Source organism: Apis cerana, linkage group LG13, assembly GCF_029169275.1.
Source record: "Apis cerana isolate GH-2021 linkage group LG13, AcerK_1.0, whole genome shotgun sequence".
Classification (NCBI taxonomy): domain Eukaryota; kingdom Metazoa; phylum Arthropoda; class Insecta; order Hymenoptera; family Apidae; genus Apis; species Apis cerana.
Genome location: NC_083864.1, coordinates 4860852 through 4879085, shown reverse-complemented (window position 1 = coordinate 4879085; position 18234 = coordinate 4860852). Strand labels below are relative to the sequence as shown.

Sequence of the window (18234 nt, the reverse complement as noted above, 5' to 3'; positions counted from 1 at the left end):
TTACAATGGGACACGATCACCTTAATCCCTTTGATACTTCTTGAATATTTTAAATGGCTTAAATTATTTACTCCTTTTTCCGCGCAGCTACAAGTGCAGCTGCAGTAAAATAAAAAGTAGTGTATTTTTAGCAACAATAATGAAACTACGATGCAATGGATTCTGAGTTATGCCCCGATAACGTAGAACCGCGTCACCGAGATCGGTGGAAACGGCATTCACAATTCTTTGCAGAGCCGTAGCTTTGGATTCTGGCAAAATCCTCGAACAGGAGAGGCCAATCTCGGCCACGGTGGAAAAGGAAACAAGAAGGAATCGGCGTGAATTCATTCGAATCGAAGATATTATTCCATTCTCGTGGAAATGCGATGGCAACAGCGAGGCCACGAGATTATAATCCTCGGTATACGTCAGGAATTTTTACGAGCGTGGATTATTCTTCTTTCCGTTTCCACGATTTCGCCCGATACGACAATCGAACTTGATATTTTTTAAAACTCGAGGGATTACTTTACGACTGATTACTTTATAATTAATCGAAAGATCAAAGTTCTCGAGCGGTTCAAAGACGAGTTACATTTTAATTCTCGTTTCAATCTTGTCGAATTATTTCGGATCCTCGAAATGATTGTCTCGACGTCTCGTATCGATCCCCGATTTTTCGATATTTCCTTTTCTCTCAAAGTTTCCCCCAACGTTCCAAAAACTTTGAAATGATAACTTTAATCGCGCGAGGGCGAGATACAATGGGACGGGGGGAAATATTCCGGCGTGCAATAAGCATTGTGTAAGTTGCTCACTTGTAGTTGTAAACACTTTACCAACTTCGAAACGGTAATTAATTCTCAAAGAAAGGAGGGGTGACGAGGGGTTTCTTCAATAACGGGGGAACCCCTTTTAATTATGCATCATCGTCCAAAAACGTGACGAGTTTTCTAAAAAAAGATTTTCCGTAAACACGACTAAACGCGAGACGAAACCCTTCCTTCCAACCCTTTTCTTCCGGAAAACGAAGGAACGAAAGAAATTGAAATTGGACCTCGTTGAAAACAACCATGCTAACTTCCACGATTATCATTATCACCGTTTCAAGTTCGTTTTCGAGTAAGAGAAGCTTTCAAACTTTCCTCCTTTTCTTTTATTCTCATTACTTTTTCGCGCGCTGTTCCATTAAATATATATATATATCCACGAGAATTCGATTAATCGTTCGGCTAATTCCCCGGTTAAATCGCGAAATTTAATTCCCCGCGCAAACTGTTTTGAAATGGAGGCGCGATCATCGATAACTTGGAACGGATGCGTTTCATCTGGATTCAGAGGCGACTCTATAACCGGCCTGTTAACTTTAATGAACATAACGCTCATACATTGGAAAACGCGTCCCTTATCCCCGCGGATCGAGCCTCGAAATCTGCTCTGTTTGTGAAATGAATCCATTTAATTACTCGCGGCCCACCGGGGGATACGCTGTAACCGAATTTTCGGCGGAATTTCAGAAAAATTCTCGCCGCGATTTCACGAGGGAAGAGATTAACGAGCAGCCTCGTTCTTCTCTATTTTCAGAGAGGGGAAAAAAAAAAAAGATACCATCGACGTTTAAATTCTACTTGCTACTTGATTTATCGAATATTTATCTCCCCTACGATGGATATGCGGAGGAAAAAAAAAATGTGGCTGGAAATCGTACAATACCTCGTAAACCGCGCCGAGAGGCATGACCAGACAGGCGACCATGAGATCGGCCACGGCCAAGCTGACGATCAAATAATTGGCCACCGATTGCAGATTCCGCTCGAGCAGGATCGCAGCTATCACGAACAGATTCCCTGGAACAAAAATTTCCCCTCTGTGTCAGTGAACGTATTCCATCCCCTTTTTACTCCCTTTCGTATTCCACCACCGTGTAAGTAATTCAACCCCTCCCCCCTCTCTCTTTCCATTGAATAATCGTAGCAACGGAAATCTTTTGCACGAAACGCTTTTCAGAAACATCTCACAGTCCGTTTCATCAACGTCGGCGTTATCACGCTTGCCCACCTACACGATCCGCATTTTCAGGACAGTTCGCTGCAACTTTTAGAGAGTCGACGTTTTAATCACAGATCCGGTTAGTTGCTCCGCGAGGTGCTCTCTCTCCCTTTCGTAAATAATTCATAAGCTGATTACCAAGGATTCGTGAATACCTGCACGATTCCAGAGTTTCTATCTCCACGTGAAATTTCGCGTATTATATTTCCCCCTCTCGATAATGCCCTCGATGGGGCACGTCGCTTTTCATCCTTCCTCCCCCCCTTTCGAGGTGACGAAATATCACGCCGTGAATCACAGGGTTCGCCCTCCACTCGCACAGAATTTTCAACCTCAAATTCCCCCGAATCAGTCGACTTCATCAATCTTCGTTATCCTTTGATTGTCGGCCGCACAGGTGGTTAACACTTCAACTAATTATCCGCCAATGACGGAAGATATATATGTATATATATCCATCCGCCAGGTAAGTTTCATTTGTCAGCAAATGAGGGACGGTCGACAACTCCAGTAATCAGTCTTTCCACTGTTTATCCCCCGCTTTGGCTCGCCAAATGTTTTGACAATCCGCGTGATCTGTTCACTCGGTCCAGGGAGACGCTAAACGGGGCAGACACTGGCTCCGATCCCGTCTAATTATTCCCTCCCCTCTCCCCCTTTCATTCTCGTCCGTCCAACGTTCGTCAACCCGATCGATCGGAGCGAAAAATTAATTCGCAAACGCGCTGGACAATGAAATAACGATACGAAAAAACGTCCCTCGATACAAAAGAAAGAAAATAAAAAGCTGTCGGATATTATTCGCGAGAATTTATATTCGCGAAATTCGGGAATTTATCTATATATGTTTGCCTCAACAGGGGGATAATATCGAGGCCGCGGGTTTATGAAATAAAACGGCGCGCAGCTGGCCAAGCTGCAACGATCGAGATCGATCATCCTCGATTACCCGGATCACGGGTAATCACGGAGGGAAAACTGGGGAGAGGTATAAACGCGAGGCGGAAAAATTTTCACGCTCACGCTTATTTGTGATTTATCGGGGATCGTTGGATCAAAGCGAGGGCTAAATTCTACGCGGTTTAAATCAATGTTGGGAGTAACGATTTGCCGCGTTACAATCGGTCGGGTTACACGGTTTTCTACTCCATTCGGATAGAAAGGAACGTGCGTACCTTCGACGCTTTTCCAGCACGTACTCTCTGCTGTCCTCCCATTCCAAATCCTTTTTTCCCCTCCCTTTTACGATAAGAGATACCTCTTTCTCGGGCGTGTAAAGCGTGGATGTAATGCGAAAGGATTTATATATGGAAAGGGGAGAGGGAGGAGGAAAGTCGCGACCGATCCATGAACCGGAAAGATTTTTTTTCCTCCTTCGAAAGTTAAATCGTCCAAGCTTCAACGATCGTGGCTCGAAGGCGGACACGAGTGTTTTTACGACGCTGTGAACTGGAGACTCGGCATAAAATACGTATAAATGAACGGTGCTCGGCAAGGTTGTTTTCAAATTTGCGGCGTTCCTCTCGTTCTCTTTTCCTTCTCCGGTTGGTATTAAAATTGTTCTTTGTTCGGGGAAATGATCGTACGCGAGAACATGGAACTTTCCGGATATTTTTTTCTTTTTTCTTTTCAGACTCGAAGCATGGTCGTAAGTTCGATAGGAAAGTTGGGGCAAAGATCGTGCGAGGATTGCAAGCTCGGCGGTGGCAAATTCGTTTAAGGGGCGCAAGCTCCACCTGGAGATCGCTGGAAGATCGTAATATTAAAGTCAACGTTATGCGAAGATTTTTGAATCCTCCTCTTCCGCTTGTAAAGCTTGTAAATTCGATAAAGAGGTCGGTCGGAGAAGTTTGGTATACTTTTCAGAATACGGAATTTCGCGAAAATATTACTTCACTTTACGTCACTTTAAACGACGGTGGGTCGTCAATTATGATAATGAGCGTACGTTTCGATTTAAAAGATCGCTCGAAAGGATCTTTCAGAAATTGCATCAACGTTTCCCTCGAATTAAGCTTATTCAACAAATCTAAATACAATTTTACATTCTTAACGGGCGATAACCTACTTTTTTCTCAATAGAATTTTTCTCCCTTTTTAATTTCATAAATTAAACACACAAATAATAACATTAATGATTTTATATATCTTGCCAATTATTATACTATTCTCTTTCTTGTATATTGCATCCGTATTCTCGTGTACACGAAACGGAAGGCACAATCGAGATACACTTTTCATCCTTTATCCTGCCGTTCATTCATTCGTAATGACGAAATTTCCTCTGTCGACAAAGCTTCTTTCCTGTAACAAAATATGCGCGCCGTTATCCAACCGGTTCGTTAAGGCCATTGAACCGTCGTTAATCGTGGTCACGATGTTTTATTATAAACGAATACGTGACAGAACCCGTGCAAAATGCGTGACGCGAAAGCGGAAACGCGGGCGCGTTTAAACTGCGCGATGCTCCTGATTCTGGTTTCAAGGCGAACGCAACGGGCGAATGCAGGTGGAATATGTAACAGGCGAAACCCATTCTTCTTAAATTATTCAATTCCTCTCCCCGCGAGAGAGAATGCACGCATGAAAATTTCCCGATATTGCAAATCGTCTTCTCTTCCCACCGCGATACATCATCGTTGCACTTTGCCAATCCCTTTGAGAAAAATCGAAGGATACGCAGGATATCGCCCTGTTTCTCCCATGTTTTATTACACGAAACGTACGGAATATTTCAAACGGTGAAAAAACACAGTCGAAGAAATGGAAAGAAACACGTTAAAACGATAAAGAAAAGAAGGAGGAAGAACGATAATTGGAATTGATTGTAGGTGAAAAATTCGATCTTATCGTTTATCTTTCTTTTCCTTTTTTTTTTTTTCAAGTGGATGAATTAAACGTTATCGAGTCGAGATAAAGAAGAAAAAAAGAACGGCAAGTATCTCTTTACCGCACAGATAAAATCAAACGGCTATTTATTATCAAACAGGCAATTATTGGACGATAAATATGGCAAAAGTATCGAGTGGATAGCCAATTCGATATTTATTGAACCGTAATACAGGAGGATTATAGGTATAAGCTGTATAGTTCTCCTAGCAGCAGTTTAACAAGTTTAAACAGCCCCGTTTCGGTCTACGCGAAAAATATGGGGAAACGATCTCGGATGCGCAACGAGATGGAAAACGATAATTTTTGCGCGACGATTTAATTTTTACACACGCGTCCTCAAACTTATCCGCGGTTTAAGAGGCGAAATGGTGAATTGCGGAACAATTACACGAGAGTTCGTAGCACGGAAACTCTCATCGTCCAGTAGGAAAAGAAGTTGACGTCAGGACGAGTATCTCCAAGCTTCCATCGAGCTTCGATCGTAAAATTACTCTTCGACGGATCGAGCGCCGTTCAACGGATCGTTGGTCAGCCGAACTGAACTGTAGCAACAACGGTGAATTTACAATCGGTAGACAACTCGCGGAAAGGGGAAGGGGGTGGAGGAAACAACCGATTGGTGGTCCGCGTCCGTATGAATATGCATGGCCGCCATCACTGACAACGTCCTTCTTAATCAGGTCGTCGTGTGGACGCCCTAATCGGTGGCACTTTTCGATGAGACCAAGTTTAATCGCGTTCGACGTCTGTGACGATCGTTGACGGGCCGCGAATTATTAGATCGGGCTACTTTGAAACTTTGCCCCCGACTTCCCCCTTTTCCCGGCCCGATCCGATTCGAGGCCGATCGTTACCAAAGCAAGCGTTGCCGGTTGTAAATAACACAACTTGCCAGCAACAGCCAAGTTTCGGGGACGGCAAACGAGCTTTGAGTCTTGATTCTGATAACTCGATCAAATTAATCATCGGCCCTCCATCCATCCCCCCGGATGGAACTATGTATCTTCGGCATCTTCGTTTGCCTGCGCGTTCGAATCCATCCGAAAGAGCGACGTGGAAAATATTTAATTATCGTTTAATTATCCGTGATTTTAATATCGAAATACCTTCATAAATGGAGCCTTCCTTCGCGCCGTCGACGATTATTATTGAACGTCGATAATCGAATTTCATTACTTAATTTCAATGATTCTTCGGGGAAATGAATTCTAAGCTTGGAATATGTAATCGAAAGATACGGAACGGAGATTCTTTTCTTTTCTCAAATTTCTAATAACCTCGTGCTACGAATAACCTTTCCAAGGGATATCGGCGCAAGGGTTGTAACACAACGAGGGGCGCGGACGCGAGGATAAAATGGAGATGTTTCGTCACGAATCGGCGATACATTTGGTAAAAACGAATATCGAGCAGGAATATCGCGATGTTCGTTCGAGCGTTGGCGCGAGACTAGCAGCCGGAAATTTACTGTCATATTTATTTCCGGAACGTTCATCGGCGCGTTACAATTTCCCTATCGAACGCGATAGTCGTATCGAAGTAACAATCGAATTCTCCGTGTTCTCTCCCATCTCTCTCTCTCTCGACCCGAGGGTCAAATAAACGTTCGAGAGAAAAGTCTTCTATCGCGAATACTTGAGCCAACTATATATATATATAATGCTTGAATTCTTTCGTGGCAAAACTCATTGATTTCGCGTAACTTTTCCAAAGAATTTCCGGTCGACCGGCCCGTTCTAATTAAAGTAGTTGGCGGTTGCATCCAACTACCGCAACTCATATCCCCAGAAACTTTTCTTATTCTTTCGCCGTTTACTCTTCCATCCCCCGGGAAAATATTTCGCGATATCCTCTTTTTCGTTCCGTCCATTGTCTTCCCCTTGTCTCCCCCCGATTATCGGAACGCGTTAAATCGAGATACGATTATTATTATTTTTTTCTCTTACAAGATTTATATTTTGATCGGTTTACTTGAATTTTGTGAAATTCAATTGTCGTATCGATAAAATTAAACCACTTGTTTAATCGACCTCGAAGGAACTTGCCTTCCTCCAAGAAAACTTCCTTCTCTCGAAAATTAAATAACGACGAGAGCGACACCGTTGTCGTTTTGAATCATATCGTAAGTATAGAACGGATATGCGATGTTCGCCGTTGGAAATCGATGGGAGGCGAGCGTGGTTTCGTTTGGGGACGACAATGAGATTTATCAGGGATTGACGATGAATCGAGAATGATAAACGACTCCTGGAGGAATCCTGGATTAATTAATAATGCCCGAGATAAGGTGAGAGAAGTAAAGTCTGGTGGAAGGAAACGGCGACAGCAGACGGGAATTTATAGTTCCTTTCACTCACTTGGTCGACGCGTTTATAATATATATTATAAAATTTATCGGTAACTCGTTCGTATGGAAATTGAAAGATTAGATGAATTAATCGTGGAATCGAACGAAAATATTTCGCAAGTTTCGGTTTCAATCATCGGACATCGATCGATCCCAACGTTGAATGATAATACCGCGATGGGATGGGCACAATCCGGTATGGAACGGCATAAAGGTTTACGATCCTTTTCTATACAGTTTAAATAGGCTATTCAATATCCTGGACGACTAAACTACCTTCTTTCTACTCGGCCGTTGCAGACGTATAGAAGAGACGCGGTCGATATGGGCAGCGCCTTTCCTCCACGTGAAAAAGACATCCAACCTTCTCTCGAGGAAGCGCCATTATATGATATATATATATGTAAAGAAATATCGTACGATTTCGTATCGGCCGAAACTGACTCGAAACGTAGAATCGAATCTGTCGTTCGAAAGCAGAAATATTCTGCCATTCGAGGATAGGAGAAATATTATTATTTCATCGACGGTTGTATAATAAGTAACGTTTCAATCCTCCATAATCGTCTTTCATTGTGATTTCTCCCTATTATTTCAGCCGGAAGAACATTCCTCCTGTTTGAATAGATCACGGGAATCGAAGCCAATCTCTCGTTCGAATTAAATTCGCCGATTGAAAATGGGATCGATCCCATTTGGAGTCGGGCAAAATTTCATTATCAGATTTTCACGATTCGCACGGATAATGAATTCCACGCTGTGAGATTCCGGGCAAAAATTTGCTCATTTATATCGACACGCGGTGTCGTATTTCAATTACGTGGCCTACGTCCAATATTTGATCATGTAACAATTCGCTAATGACGGGGCCAACGAAATGAATTAATTAACAACTATTAGACGAACAACTCGCGCGTACGATCTAACCTAGCTACGTCGATAGGTTTAGGCATTATGGATGAAACAATCATCACCGCTGCTTCGTTGTTATGCCGAGTTATTAATTATCAAACGAGAGAGAGACAGAGAGAGAGAGAGCCACTGTATTAATTATCAAAGTTTTCACAGTTTCGGAGGGAATATCCCACCAGTGGTTGGCAACCGCAGATACGAAATATCGATCTGGTAATTAGATTTTCAAAATATTGACCCCGCTTGACCGTTCCAAGATCGACGTCGATTTAATCGCGTAAATCGCGGTGGAAAAAACGAAACACGTTAAAAGTAAAAAAAATAAAAAAATCCCACGAATTTTTCATTTTCGATCTCGTAAACTTAATTTAAAATGGGACACGACATAACAAAAATGGCTTTTTGAAACCAGACAACGTTCGATGATAAAATTGCCTGCTTCGCGCTTCGAGGCCCGAATTTGGCGAGACAACGTTCGTTCGTTTTTTTTAATCGAGTTTCCTTTCTAATTTTTATTCTCTTTCCTCTCGTCGCGAGTTCCCTACTCGCTCGCTTCTTTTTTTTTTTTTTTTCTCGATCAAAATCGTCCCTTGAATTATACGAGTATAATTCGAGAGGAGGAAAGTTGATAGAAGATTGGAGGTGCCGGCAAAAAATGTAATTAACAATCCTTTCAAGGTGGCCTGAATCTCGTTAGCCATTCTCAGAAATGGGAAAGATCTCGAGGACAGGCAGTGTTTCGCAAATTCTATTTGACTTGGAGCGAACAGCGAGCGAGGAATTAAGTAATCTGCAACTTATCAAACGTATTGTCCCTATGTATCGTAGAGAACAAAGACCGATCTAAAGATATTCCTTATTTCTTCTTTGAAGAACTCGTCGAATGATTTCGAATCTTTGGATCTTTGGATTGATAAAAAAAAAAAAAAAAAAGGTAAAACGCGCCAATTGTTTCTCTCGATAAGAAACGAGAAGAATGAACGAACGAACGGACGACAACAAATCGATACTCGATAATTGAATTCTGAAATAAACGCATTTCAAAGATATCGGTTCTGCATAATTATCTTGTTACACTTTGCATTTTTTTGCAAGTTTAATAAGCTATTGAAATGCAAATTGCCTTTGAGTCGCATACGTGAATGTAATCGCAGTGATTAATAAACAGAAAATATAATGAAACGTTTTTGGATCGATTTTACATGCCGAGCAAACAGCAAAAATGTCAGGTAAAGTTAATTTATCGAATTATAAATTAACGCAAATTCACTTTAGCCGAAGCGAAAATAGAATCCGATGGTAATATGATAGATAACGCATAATCGAACAGTGCCTACGAGTTAACAAACAGATCTATTAACCTTAATTCTTTCGCTTTAATCTATTTTCACCGATAAAATCTAATTCTTCAAAAATATATCAACACCCTACAATAATATTCCCATTAAAATTCACAACACACGCAACGAGCAACACTTCCGTGCAAACCACGAAAGAGAAAATACACATCTAGATCCAAGAAGAAAAACAATAGACTTAGATATTTTTCGCGGATAATGTCAAACATCGCGTTCGACGGAAGCCTCATGAAATTCCAATCGAACCATTAACCACCTGATAACTCTTCCAACTCGTTTCACCCGCGGATATTCCTCCCCAACTTTCCAAATCCCTCCACCTTCCTCCTCGTAAATCCTCGCTCCAAGGCGTCACGCTCGTCCCACCCTCGTCATCACCCGATAATACATTGAGCGGTGTGGAAACGTGTCAGATTTGGATTAATCTTCCATTGTGCCGGCGCGTTTCACAATTGTGCACTATCCGCGAAATTGCGCAACGACACCGACTCTCGTCAAACCGACTTTGAACGAGAAGATTGTGCGCGCGGGGGCTACTGCTACGCGCATAATAAACGAGCGATCGATCGATCGATCGTTCGACACGCGTAGGTCCAGAAACGAAAACGACCAAGTCGCTTTACCACGTCTATTTCGTTTCGACGGGTTCGAATCAATCGGGACACCAACTTCCATTCCCCTCGGGAGGATATATCCGAAAGCAATTACCCCGCACGGAATCGAGAAACGTTCGCACCTTTGGTGGAAGGTCGCGATCTTTCCACCGATACCAAGCAGAGCATTCAATTATCCACGAATCTCGTTATAAATATTCCAAGATTTCTAAATTTCTTCCCCCTTAACCGGTCGTATCTTTGTTACGACGCTTGGGATCTCTGCGATCTATGCCTCTACCCTCCCTCTTGTCATTTTAGATCGTCCTTTTATCGCGATGCCTTTGGTATCTTTGCCACTCTTTCTCGTTTTTTCTCGTTCCACGATTTCAGAGACGATTTCAGAGGGAAAGTTTCAGGGGAAACTTTTCAGAAGTACTCGTTGACCGTTCTTTTATTTTCTTTTTTTTTTTTTTTTTTTAATATATCGACGAAACGTGTTTCGAATCTCATTTTATACTCGATAGTTTTTTGCACGATAGTTGTTCGATAAAACAAATAAAACTTTGCTCGTAAGTTCGTTTTAACAACCTGTCGAGTTTTGTTCGAGCAAGTTGAAGAGAGAGAGAGAGAGAGAGAGAGAGAGATTAGAACTTACCGACAACGGTGACGAGTATCAAGAGACCCAGCACCAATGTTCTGAGAATGATCGAGGCATCCGTGAAAACCAACCCGTCCGAGGTCGAGTTTCTCGTCTGGTTCACGTGTTCCTCCATTACGCGCGACGTAATGTATTCTCTCTATCCGGCAGGCAGGCACTGTCAATGTCCGTCGATTATCATCTGCTCAAGAAACGTGGCATGGTCCAGCAGATCCGACAGATACGAATGCTCCGTTCGAAAGAGGCGGACGCTGCACGGTGTCGACGATGATGATTAATTCGTTATTGATATTTTAATGACAACGAAACCCTCGTCGACTGTCATCCCGCGACCTCGCCTTCCGTAACTCTCACCGGGATCCATCTCGCGGACGATCGTGTGCGTCACCCTGCCCTTCGAATCGCCCCCCTTCCTTCTTAATTCCAGCGAGCCTGCAATATAAAAGGTTAAAAAAGTGTCAATCGATCACGTGTTTGCGCGAGAATGGATGGAGAGGAGAATCTGTTTTTCAATCCGGGACTATATAGTTTTTGTCGAGTTGCTTCGGGAAGGGATCGAGAAGGAGACGAACGAGGGGTATCCGCTTTCAACGTGGCACGCGAAAACCGATGAAATTGGAGTAATCGATCGACAATTATTGGAATTGATGACTAATTGATGGTGCACTCTCGGTTCGATTATAAATATAGGTGAAAGGGAGGGAAAGAGAAGGGGAGAGAGAGAGAGAGAGGGGGGAATTAAAGGGTAAAAAAGCAGAAAGGGAGAAAGAGAGAGAAAGAGGCGCGTCCGCGATGAACAAGCATCATAAATTGCTTGTCGAGATCACGCGCGCTATATTTAATTTTTCGATAGACACGTTTCATCAACTCGAGCTTGTGAACGATCCCTGGCTTTCTCTGTCTGGATTCAATTGTCGCCCGAAATCGAATTAACGTTCCGTGAATTATCGTTCACGCGGATTCTCGCCCGATGACACTTTTAAATACTTCATCAGACGTCCTACGTCCATTTTATAGTCGGTCGGCCGTACCCGGAAAAATACCAACGCGTCGTGTCGCGAATTAAAGTGACGTCGATGGCACTGCATAGAGAATGGCAAAAGAGAATGAATCAAGGGAGGGAGGGGGAGAAATTTTCGCTCCTCCCAGAGAGGAGGAAAGTTGAAAAGTAAAGGGAATAAGAGAGAGAAAGAGAGGGTGGGAGAAGAAGAGCATCCGACCAAGATTCGGCCATTTTCTCGGCCATTTGTTGAAATAAATTTAACGCCGATTTCGTTTTGGACGGATGGTCGATTCGTGTTTCACGTTCAAACGAAAAAAGCCTCTCGCTTTCCTTTTTTTTTCTTTTTTCCCCTCTCCGCGATTGTTCGTCGACCAACTACCCTTGCTTGACACATTCGTTGCAGATGACGCGAACATGTGTATCATGATGAGTTTTCCTATGCCCTGGCCGATGCTGCGTTATGAATTTTTCCAAGAAATATATACATATATATTTTATTACACGTCCGACATCTCTTTTTTTGCACACGTTCGCGCACATACGAATGTTCCCATCAATATGCACACGCAATTTTCTTTTTAGACTTGATCGCGTTTTGCACCAACTTCATAACTGTTTCCCGGATTCAGAAAATCCCAGTCAGAAAAATATCCAGCACGAAAAACTCTGTCCAATTTTTCACGAGCATTGAATTCATTAAACGATATTTCAATCCTTCGTTCGAATCGAATCGACGATAATCGCTTCTTTTATCAAGCGATCGGTTGGACGACAGATGCGAAACACCGGCCATAAAGCAGGCGATTAATGCCCGAACAGTGCTCGAGAAATAATTTGAACGGGTCCGCTATTCGCAATTACCGTCGCGTTCGGCTACCGTTCGTAATGAACGCGGGGGAAGGGAAAAAATAAATTTCAATTAAAACTCGTTTCGAAGAAATTCATCAAACAGCGGCCTGATTCCCGTCCGTTTCCCCCGCATCAATTTCGCGGAGGGGACAACGTCGAGAACGACTTTCAAACCAACTTTTCCGAGTTTCTCTTCGCTCATTAATGACCACCACCTTTCTCTCTCTCTCTCTCTCTCTCTCCTTTAACGACCGACACCTATCCTCTTCCCCCCAGGATCTTGACAATCCACGGATCGTTTATAACCAGAGAAGCTTTTTCGAAAGCGTCAGTACGAATCTCGTTCCAGACGAAATTATTCTTGGAAATAATGTTCAATTCGTTTTTCGTTGCACGCGTCTGGGAACGCATCAAAGTTTCCAAAGCGACGAAACAAAGGTATCCGCGGAATCGAGGGTTGCTGCAACCAGTTGTTGGAGACGCGAGGGGAGAGGTGCTTAATTGCACTATTGTCCCAAAGATGCCGTTAATCGAATAAAGTAGCAACTCGAGGCTCTGCAAGCGAGTATTAATTAATTTATTCGGCGAGCTATCGGCTCGAGAGCTCTCTTATAGACGCTAACGAGCCGAATCCACTAACGAAAATGAATTATCGCCAATCGTAAATGATTCTTTCGTCCCGCCCCGTGGAATCGGCGCGGATCCTAATAAAATTCTCCGAATATAATGCGTACGAAATTAACGTCGAGACGAGGGGGGTGATCTGGAAATCCCTTAGAAATCTCCATCGGGTCCAGAGTTTCTCCGGCGCCGCTAATGAAAATGAACGACGATTCTTTCGAGTCGTACGGGCCTCGATAAAATTCTCGGATAATCGTGCGCGTGAAATTAATTAATCGAAAATCCCTCAGAATCCATCGACTTGAGAGTTTCTTAACCGCTAATAAAAACGAACGATGATTCTTTCCTCATCGAGTTGTACGGGCCTCGATAAAATTCTCGAATAATCTTTTCGATCGAATCTGGATCAAATCATTTAAAGTCTATTATTATTCGCGTATTAAATATATATCGTTGCAATTTCGAATCGCAAAACAAGATTTCCATTTCACGATCAAATGGCTCGAGGAAGACAAAGAGGAAAACGAGACAGTCCTCGAAATCGTCAATCGAGTAACGATTATTATTCGAAGACTGGAATTTGCCGGGGAAATTTGGATCGAATTAGAGGTGGTTTTAGATGCGTGGGCGTTTCTAAGCAGCTTTGAGCGGGCTTGGAGAGGTGGCTAAGAGGCGAGCCAGCCCGTAATCCGCGGATCTCGTAAGCTTGTGCAAACGGAAAGTCCTCGGTTGAAGGGGAGGGAACTTAGTTACACGGGGGCTAATGGAAGGAAGCACGGGGCTAAACAATATGGGCAGCGACACGGTGATAAAGTTGGCCGGGCCAAGAAACGTAATTAAGGGTGCGGAAGTTAAGTTAATTTTGAAATACCGAGTTACTCGTGTCGTCGGCTTCGGCCCAAGACCACCACGGCTCGAACTCGAACCGGCTTCCCTGTAAATCAATTCGACATCTTGGCGTGGCTCGACCTAAGTTCGAGCGTTGTTCGTGGCGCGACAGGAAAGAGAACTTTGAGCAAAAAGATCGGATTCTGAACATTTTTGCGATCGTTTCATCCCCTCGATAAACGTGCCGATCCAAATGATTGAGATTTTTCAAGACCACTGGTTAGTGTTCGCAACAAACAAAATTGTGTTCGAGAATTGACAGATATTTTATGGGGCGAAATGAGTGTTTCGAGGGGAAGGAACGATGGATGGACGGAGGAAGAGTGCTCGAGAGAAGAGAGTACTCGTGATTTTTGGAGTGGCCAACGAATAAAATAAGGACAGGGGGATTTTATTTTATTTAATCATCGCCCGTTCAAATGTTCGGCCGCGTACTCGAAATACAATCGCGAATTGATTGCAGGCAAAACGATCGATTGCGGTCAAAATACGAATTAATGCAAGAACTCGATGTATCGGGTCGACTAATCGCCGGAATGTTCATTATCCGAAGGGACTGGCCATAAACGACCAAACTCTACTTTCCACCCTCTTGAAAAACAAATTCTCCACCGCCCGCCACATGAAACTCACAAGTTTTAATTAAACGGGAAGAAGCTGGAGAAAATCGTGGCTTTACGCCTTGATTTTCGAATTTTACCAAATTTCCTTCTTTTTAATCCACTCAATTCGCGCGATCAGAGATAATTTCAAACAATTTCTAACCGAAACCGCCTCGTAGAAACTCGTCGCTCGTAATAAATGCGAGCTTTATTACCCAAGTTTCTCGAAACTCCTGTGAAACTCCCACTCGCGGGTGGAAATATTCGCGGGAAAACTCGCCCGCCTGCCTACAAAAATGATCAAACTTTAAACTTAAAAAATTTTCTCCCGATAATATTTTTCTATTCGCCCTCGCGCGAGAAACGTCGGCCGATAATCATGGACGGAAAACGGTGGACGGTTTCTGAAACGCGTCGCGGGACACGTTTTTCTCTTTTCTCGCAGATCCATTAAAAGAATTTTCGTCGGGTCCCGTTCGATTTGAATTATGAAACAGCGGGAAAATCCTCGAAAAGCTGGTTGAAACGTGGCGCGCGTTATTGTCGCGGAACATTACAACCGGTCGCAATATTGGGAAAAAGAGGCGAAGCGAAACGAGGGGGGAGAGAGACGACTCGCGAGAAGTTGAAAGAGAACGGTACCGGTTGCTCGTCCCATGAATAAAATATGAATCAACCCGGGCGTGTGTGCTGTGTTTTTAGCGAATGAAACGCGGTTTCCTGGAGGGGCGGGTTTTCATTTCGTGTTCGTATGGGGGAGGGGGAGGTGGAGGAGGGGACGCGTAATTTTTCATCCCTGTCAGGACGGGCACGGAGCGTAATAAAGGAAACACGCGCATCCCCGTCGATTCTTAAATTGCGCAATAATTTCCTTTCGCGCGTGGAACAGCGTGGGAATCGAACGAGGAGGAGCACCAAAACGGGTATTCCGTTTCCAGTTTCCAACGAACGACGACGCGTCTGACCACCGTTTCGAACATTCTGAATATTCACGAAGAGAGAGGGGGAGAGGGAGAGAGAGATCGAAGAGGATCGATTTCGAATGAAACGTCGACAGAAGATTTTTCCACGTAAGAATCGGCCTCATTATCGTTCACCGGGCTAGTTTTTCTGTGAAATTGAAACGAAAATACACCGGCGGCATCATAGAAATGGATTTTTCGTTCTTTCTTTCTTTCTTTCTTTCTTTTTTTTTCACAGGGCGCAATTTTAAAGATAAAGAAATAATCCTTATTTGTACGTTATATATCTTGATCATCCGAGATTGTTAAAACCGCCGCGTAACGAATACCAAGGGCGGTATAATCTGGCGAGCAAACACAGAACGCCTCTCCATTCCGCGAAAATCCTCCCCCAAAGAATATCCTTCTCCGTTCGGGGTCGGATAGCGAAGTCGACCGTGCTTGCCTCTCGTATCGTTACCATTGAAAACTTTCGAAATTGTCAAACGTGAGTCGAAATAATCGTACATTACCTAATTTTTGACCGCATTTACATACAAAACATCAAAGTTTGATCCACAAGACAATATCTACTTTCTACCAGGATTCTCGTTTCCCGGGGCAGAGCCACGTTTGTTCGCCGTTTCAAACTCCAAAATTGTCGAGTATAAGTCTAAATAACCGGTTACAATATTCAGCTAATTTGACCGAACGAATTTGCCCAACAAAACCTCAAACACAGGACCCCCTCCCCCCTGGAATTAATCCCCAAGTTAAAGTCAAGTTAGCGTACGCTTGACCCGCGCCGTTCAAACTTTAAAACTGTCAAATGTAATTCTAAATAACCGGCTGCAATACCCTGTATTCGGCTAATCTGACCGCATTACACACACACACACACACACACACACACACAGGACTAGGGAAGTTCGAAGACACACAGAGCTTCTTGCATCGTCTTGAAAGCGGAGTCACGTTGACGCGTGACTCCACCTATCGTCTTAAACTTTAAAATTACTATCGTAAGTCTAAATAAGATACGTATCCAGCTAATTTGACCGCGTTCACGCATAAGACCGCAAAGTTTGTCGTTAAATCATAGGGCAGACGGTCCGGGCAAGGGGGAGGGGGACAAGTCTCGTGGTTGTTGAGCGCATTCACCAGGAACTTAGTTGAGCAAGTTTGGTATCAGGAGGACGAGAGAAAGAGAGAGAGAGAGAGAGGGAGGGGACGCGCATATGCACGAGAAGATAGGGAACGCGAAGTACTTCCGATATTTGCGACGAAGATCTTCGAAACCTGGATGTTTGGATTAAGATATCGGAGCAGTTTGCTTATTTCGCGATACCACTCAAAGTCGATATCGCGACCTCGTCAAAGATTTATTCACCCGGTATATAAATGTTAATATTCGTTTATTAGGATAGAATCGATTAAAATTTATTGGTAACAGTCTATGATAGTCATTACGCACCTCCCCTTTCTCCAACGCTGCATAAATCAAAGGAGCAAGCATTCGCTGGAGAGGAGAATTTTGCGAAAGAAGGCGAGAATTTTCTTTTTTTTTTTTTTTTTGATAAAAAATTGAAGGCGAAGGTTTAATAAGAACGGAAGAATATTATAGGCGTGAATCAAGGCAATTTCGAAGAGTAGAAAAATCGATCGACTCGGTAGGAGATTCGGTAATCCTCCACGCCGAGTGGCGAGAACACTGTTTCTTCCGTATTCGAGCAGGGGGGAGAACACCGAGGGAGAAAACGATTTATCGCCTCCCAGCCGCTTGTATTTCCACTGTTCCTCTCTCACTTCCTCCGAACGTGTCATGACGTCGCGTGAAATTCCTCGCTTTTTTCTAGATGCGGCCACTATTTTTTCCCCTCTTTCCCGGGGAAAAAAATTCCTCCCGTTGTTGCGAGCGTAGACTGGTATTAGTCGAATTTCAACGATAGATCTGCGGTCGGTTGGTGAAAAATCGTCGAGTATCGGTGGCCGGATATCGGTGGATCAAGGCACGATAAGTCACACGGGCACGATTTGTTTCGTTATCTCCCGTCGATTTCTTCTTTCGCTTCTTCTTTTTTTTTTTTTAAACGATTAAGAAAACGCGGTGGAACAACAGGGAAGCGAGATAAATCATCGCGTTACGCGGAAAGCGGGGAGCTACGGCGCCGCTGCCTAGGAAATTTTCAACGATTCTTTCGAGGTTGGACGAATTCCAGATACAATCATCGGGAAAGATTCATCGCGATTTCGACGCGATTTTACTAAAATTCTACCGCGTTAAATTCAAGGGAAAGAAGTTTGAGTATCTCGGTATTTTTCAACGATATTTTAGGAGCGAGGCCACGAACGGCCTTTATTTTGCCCCACATTATCAACGACGAATTTATATTTCAAAGAATCCTCTCCCCCACTCCTCCCTTCCGCGCCAATTTATATACACGCGAAAACGCGCGATTTATTCGATTCAATTTACTCCTCCAACAGTCCCGTAAAGTCGCGTTAATGCGATTATAATAATGCATTCTCGGTTCCA

General features: G+C 43.4%; 1 protein-coding gene across 8 annotated transcripts in view; it reads right to left on the bottom strand.

The window, feature by feature from the left end:
* LOC107997472 (5-hydroxytryptamine receptor) overlaps window positions 1-18234 on the bottom strand; it is a 104591-nt gene that overhangs the window by 21026 nt on the left and 65331 nt on the right. For all 8 annotated transcript variants that reach the window (XM_062083735.1, XM_062083733.1, XM_062083738.1 and 5 more), the window contains 2 exons: window positions 10792-11226; window positions 1696-1829 (listed from right to left, as the gene is read on the bottom strand). In XM_062083735.1, coding sequence (XP_061939719.1) covers window positions 1696-1829; window positions 10792-10909 — 252 coding nt within the window. In that variant the 5' untranslated portion in view covers window positions 10910-11226. The remainder of the gene's footprint in view (window positions 1-1695; window positions 1830-10791; window positions 11227-18234) is intronic.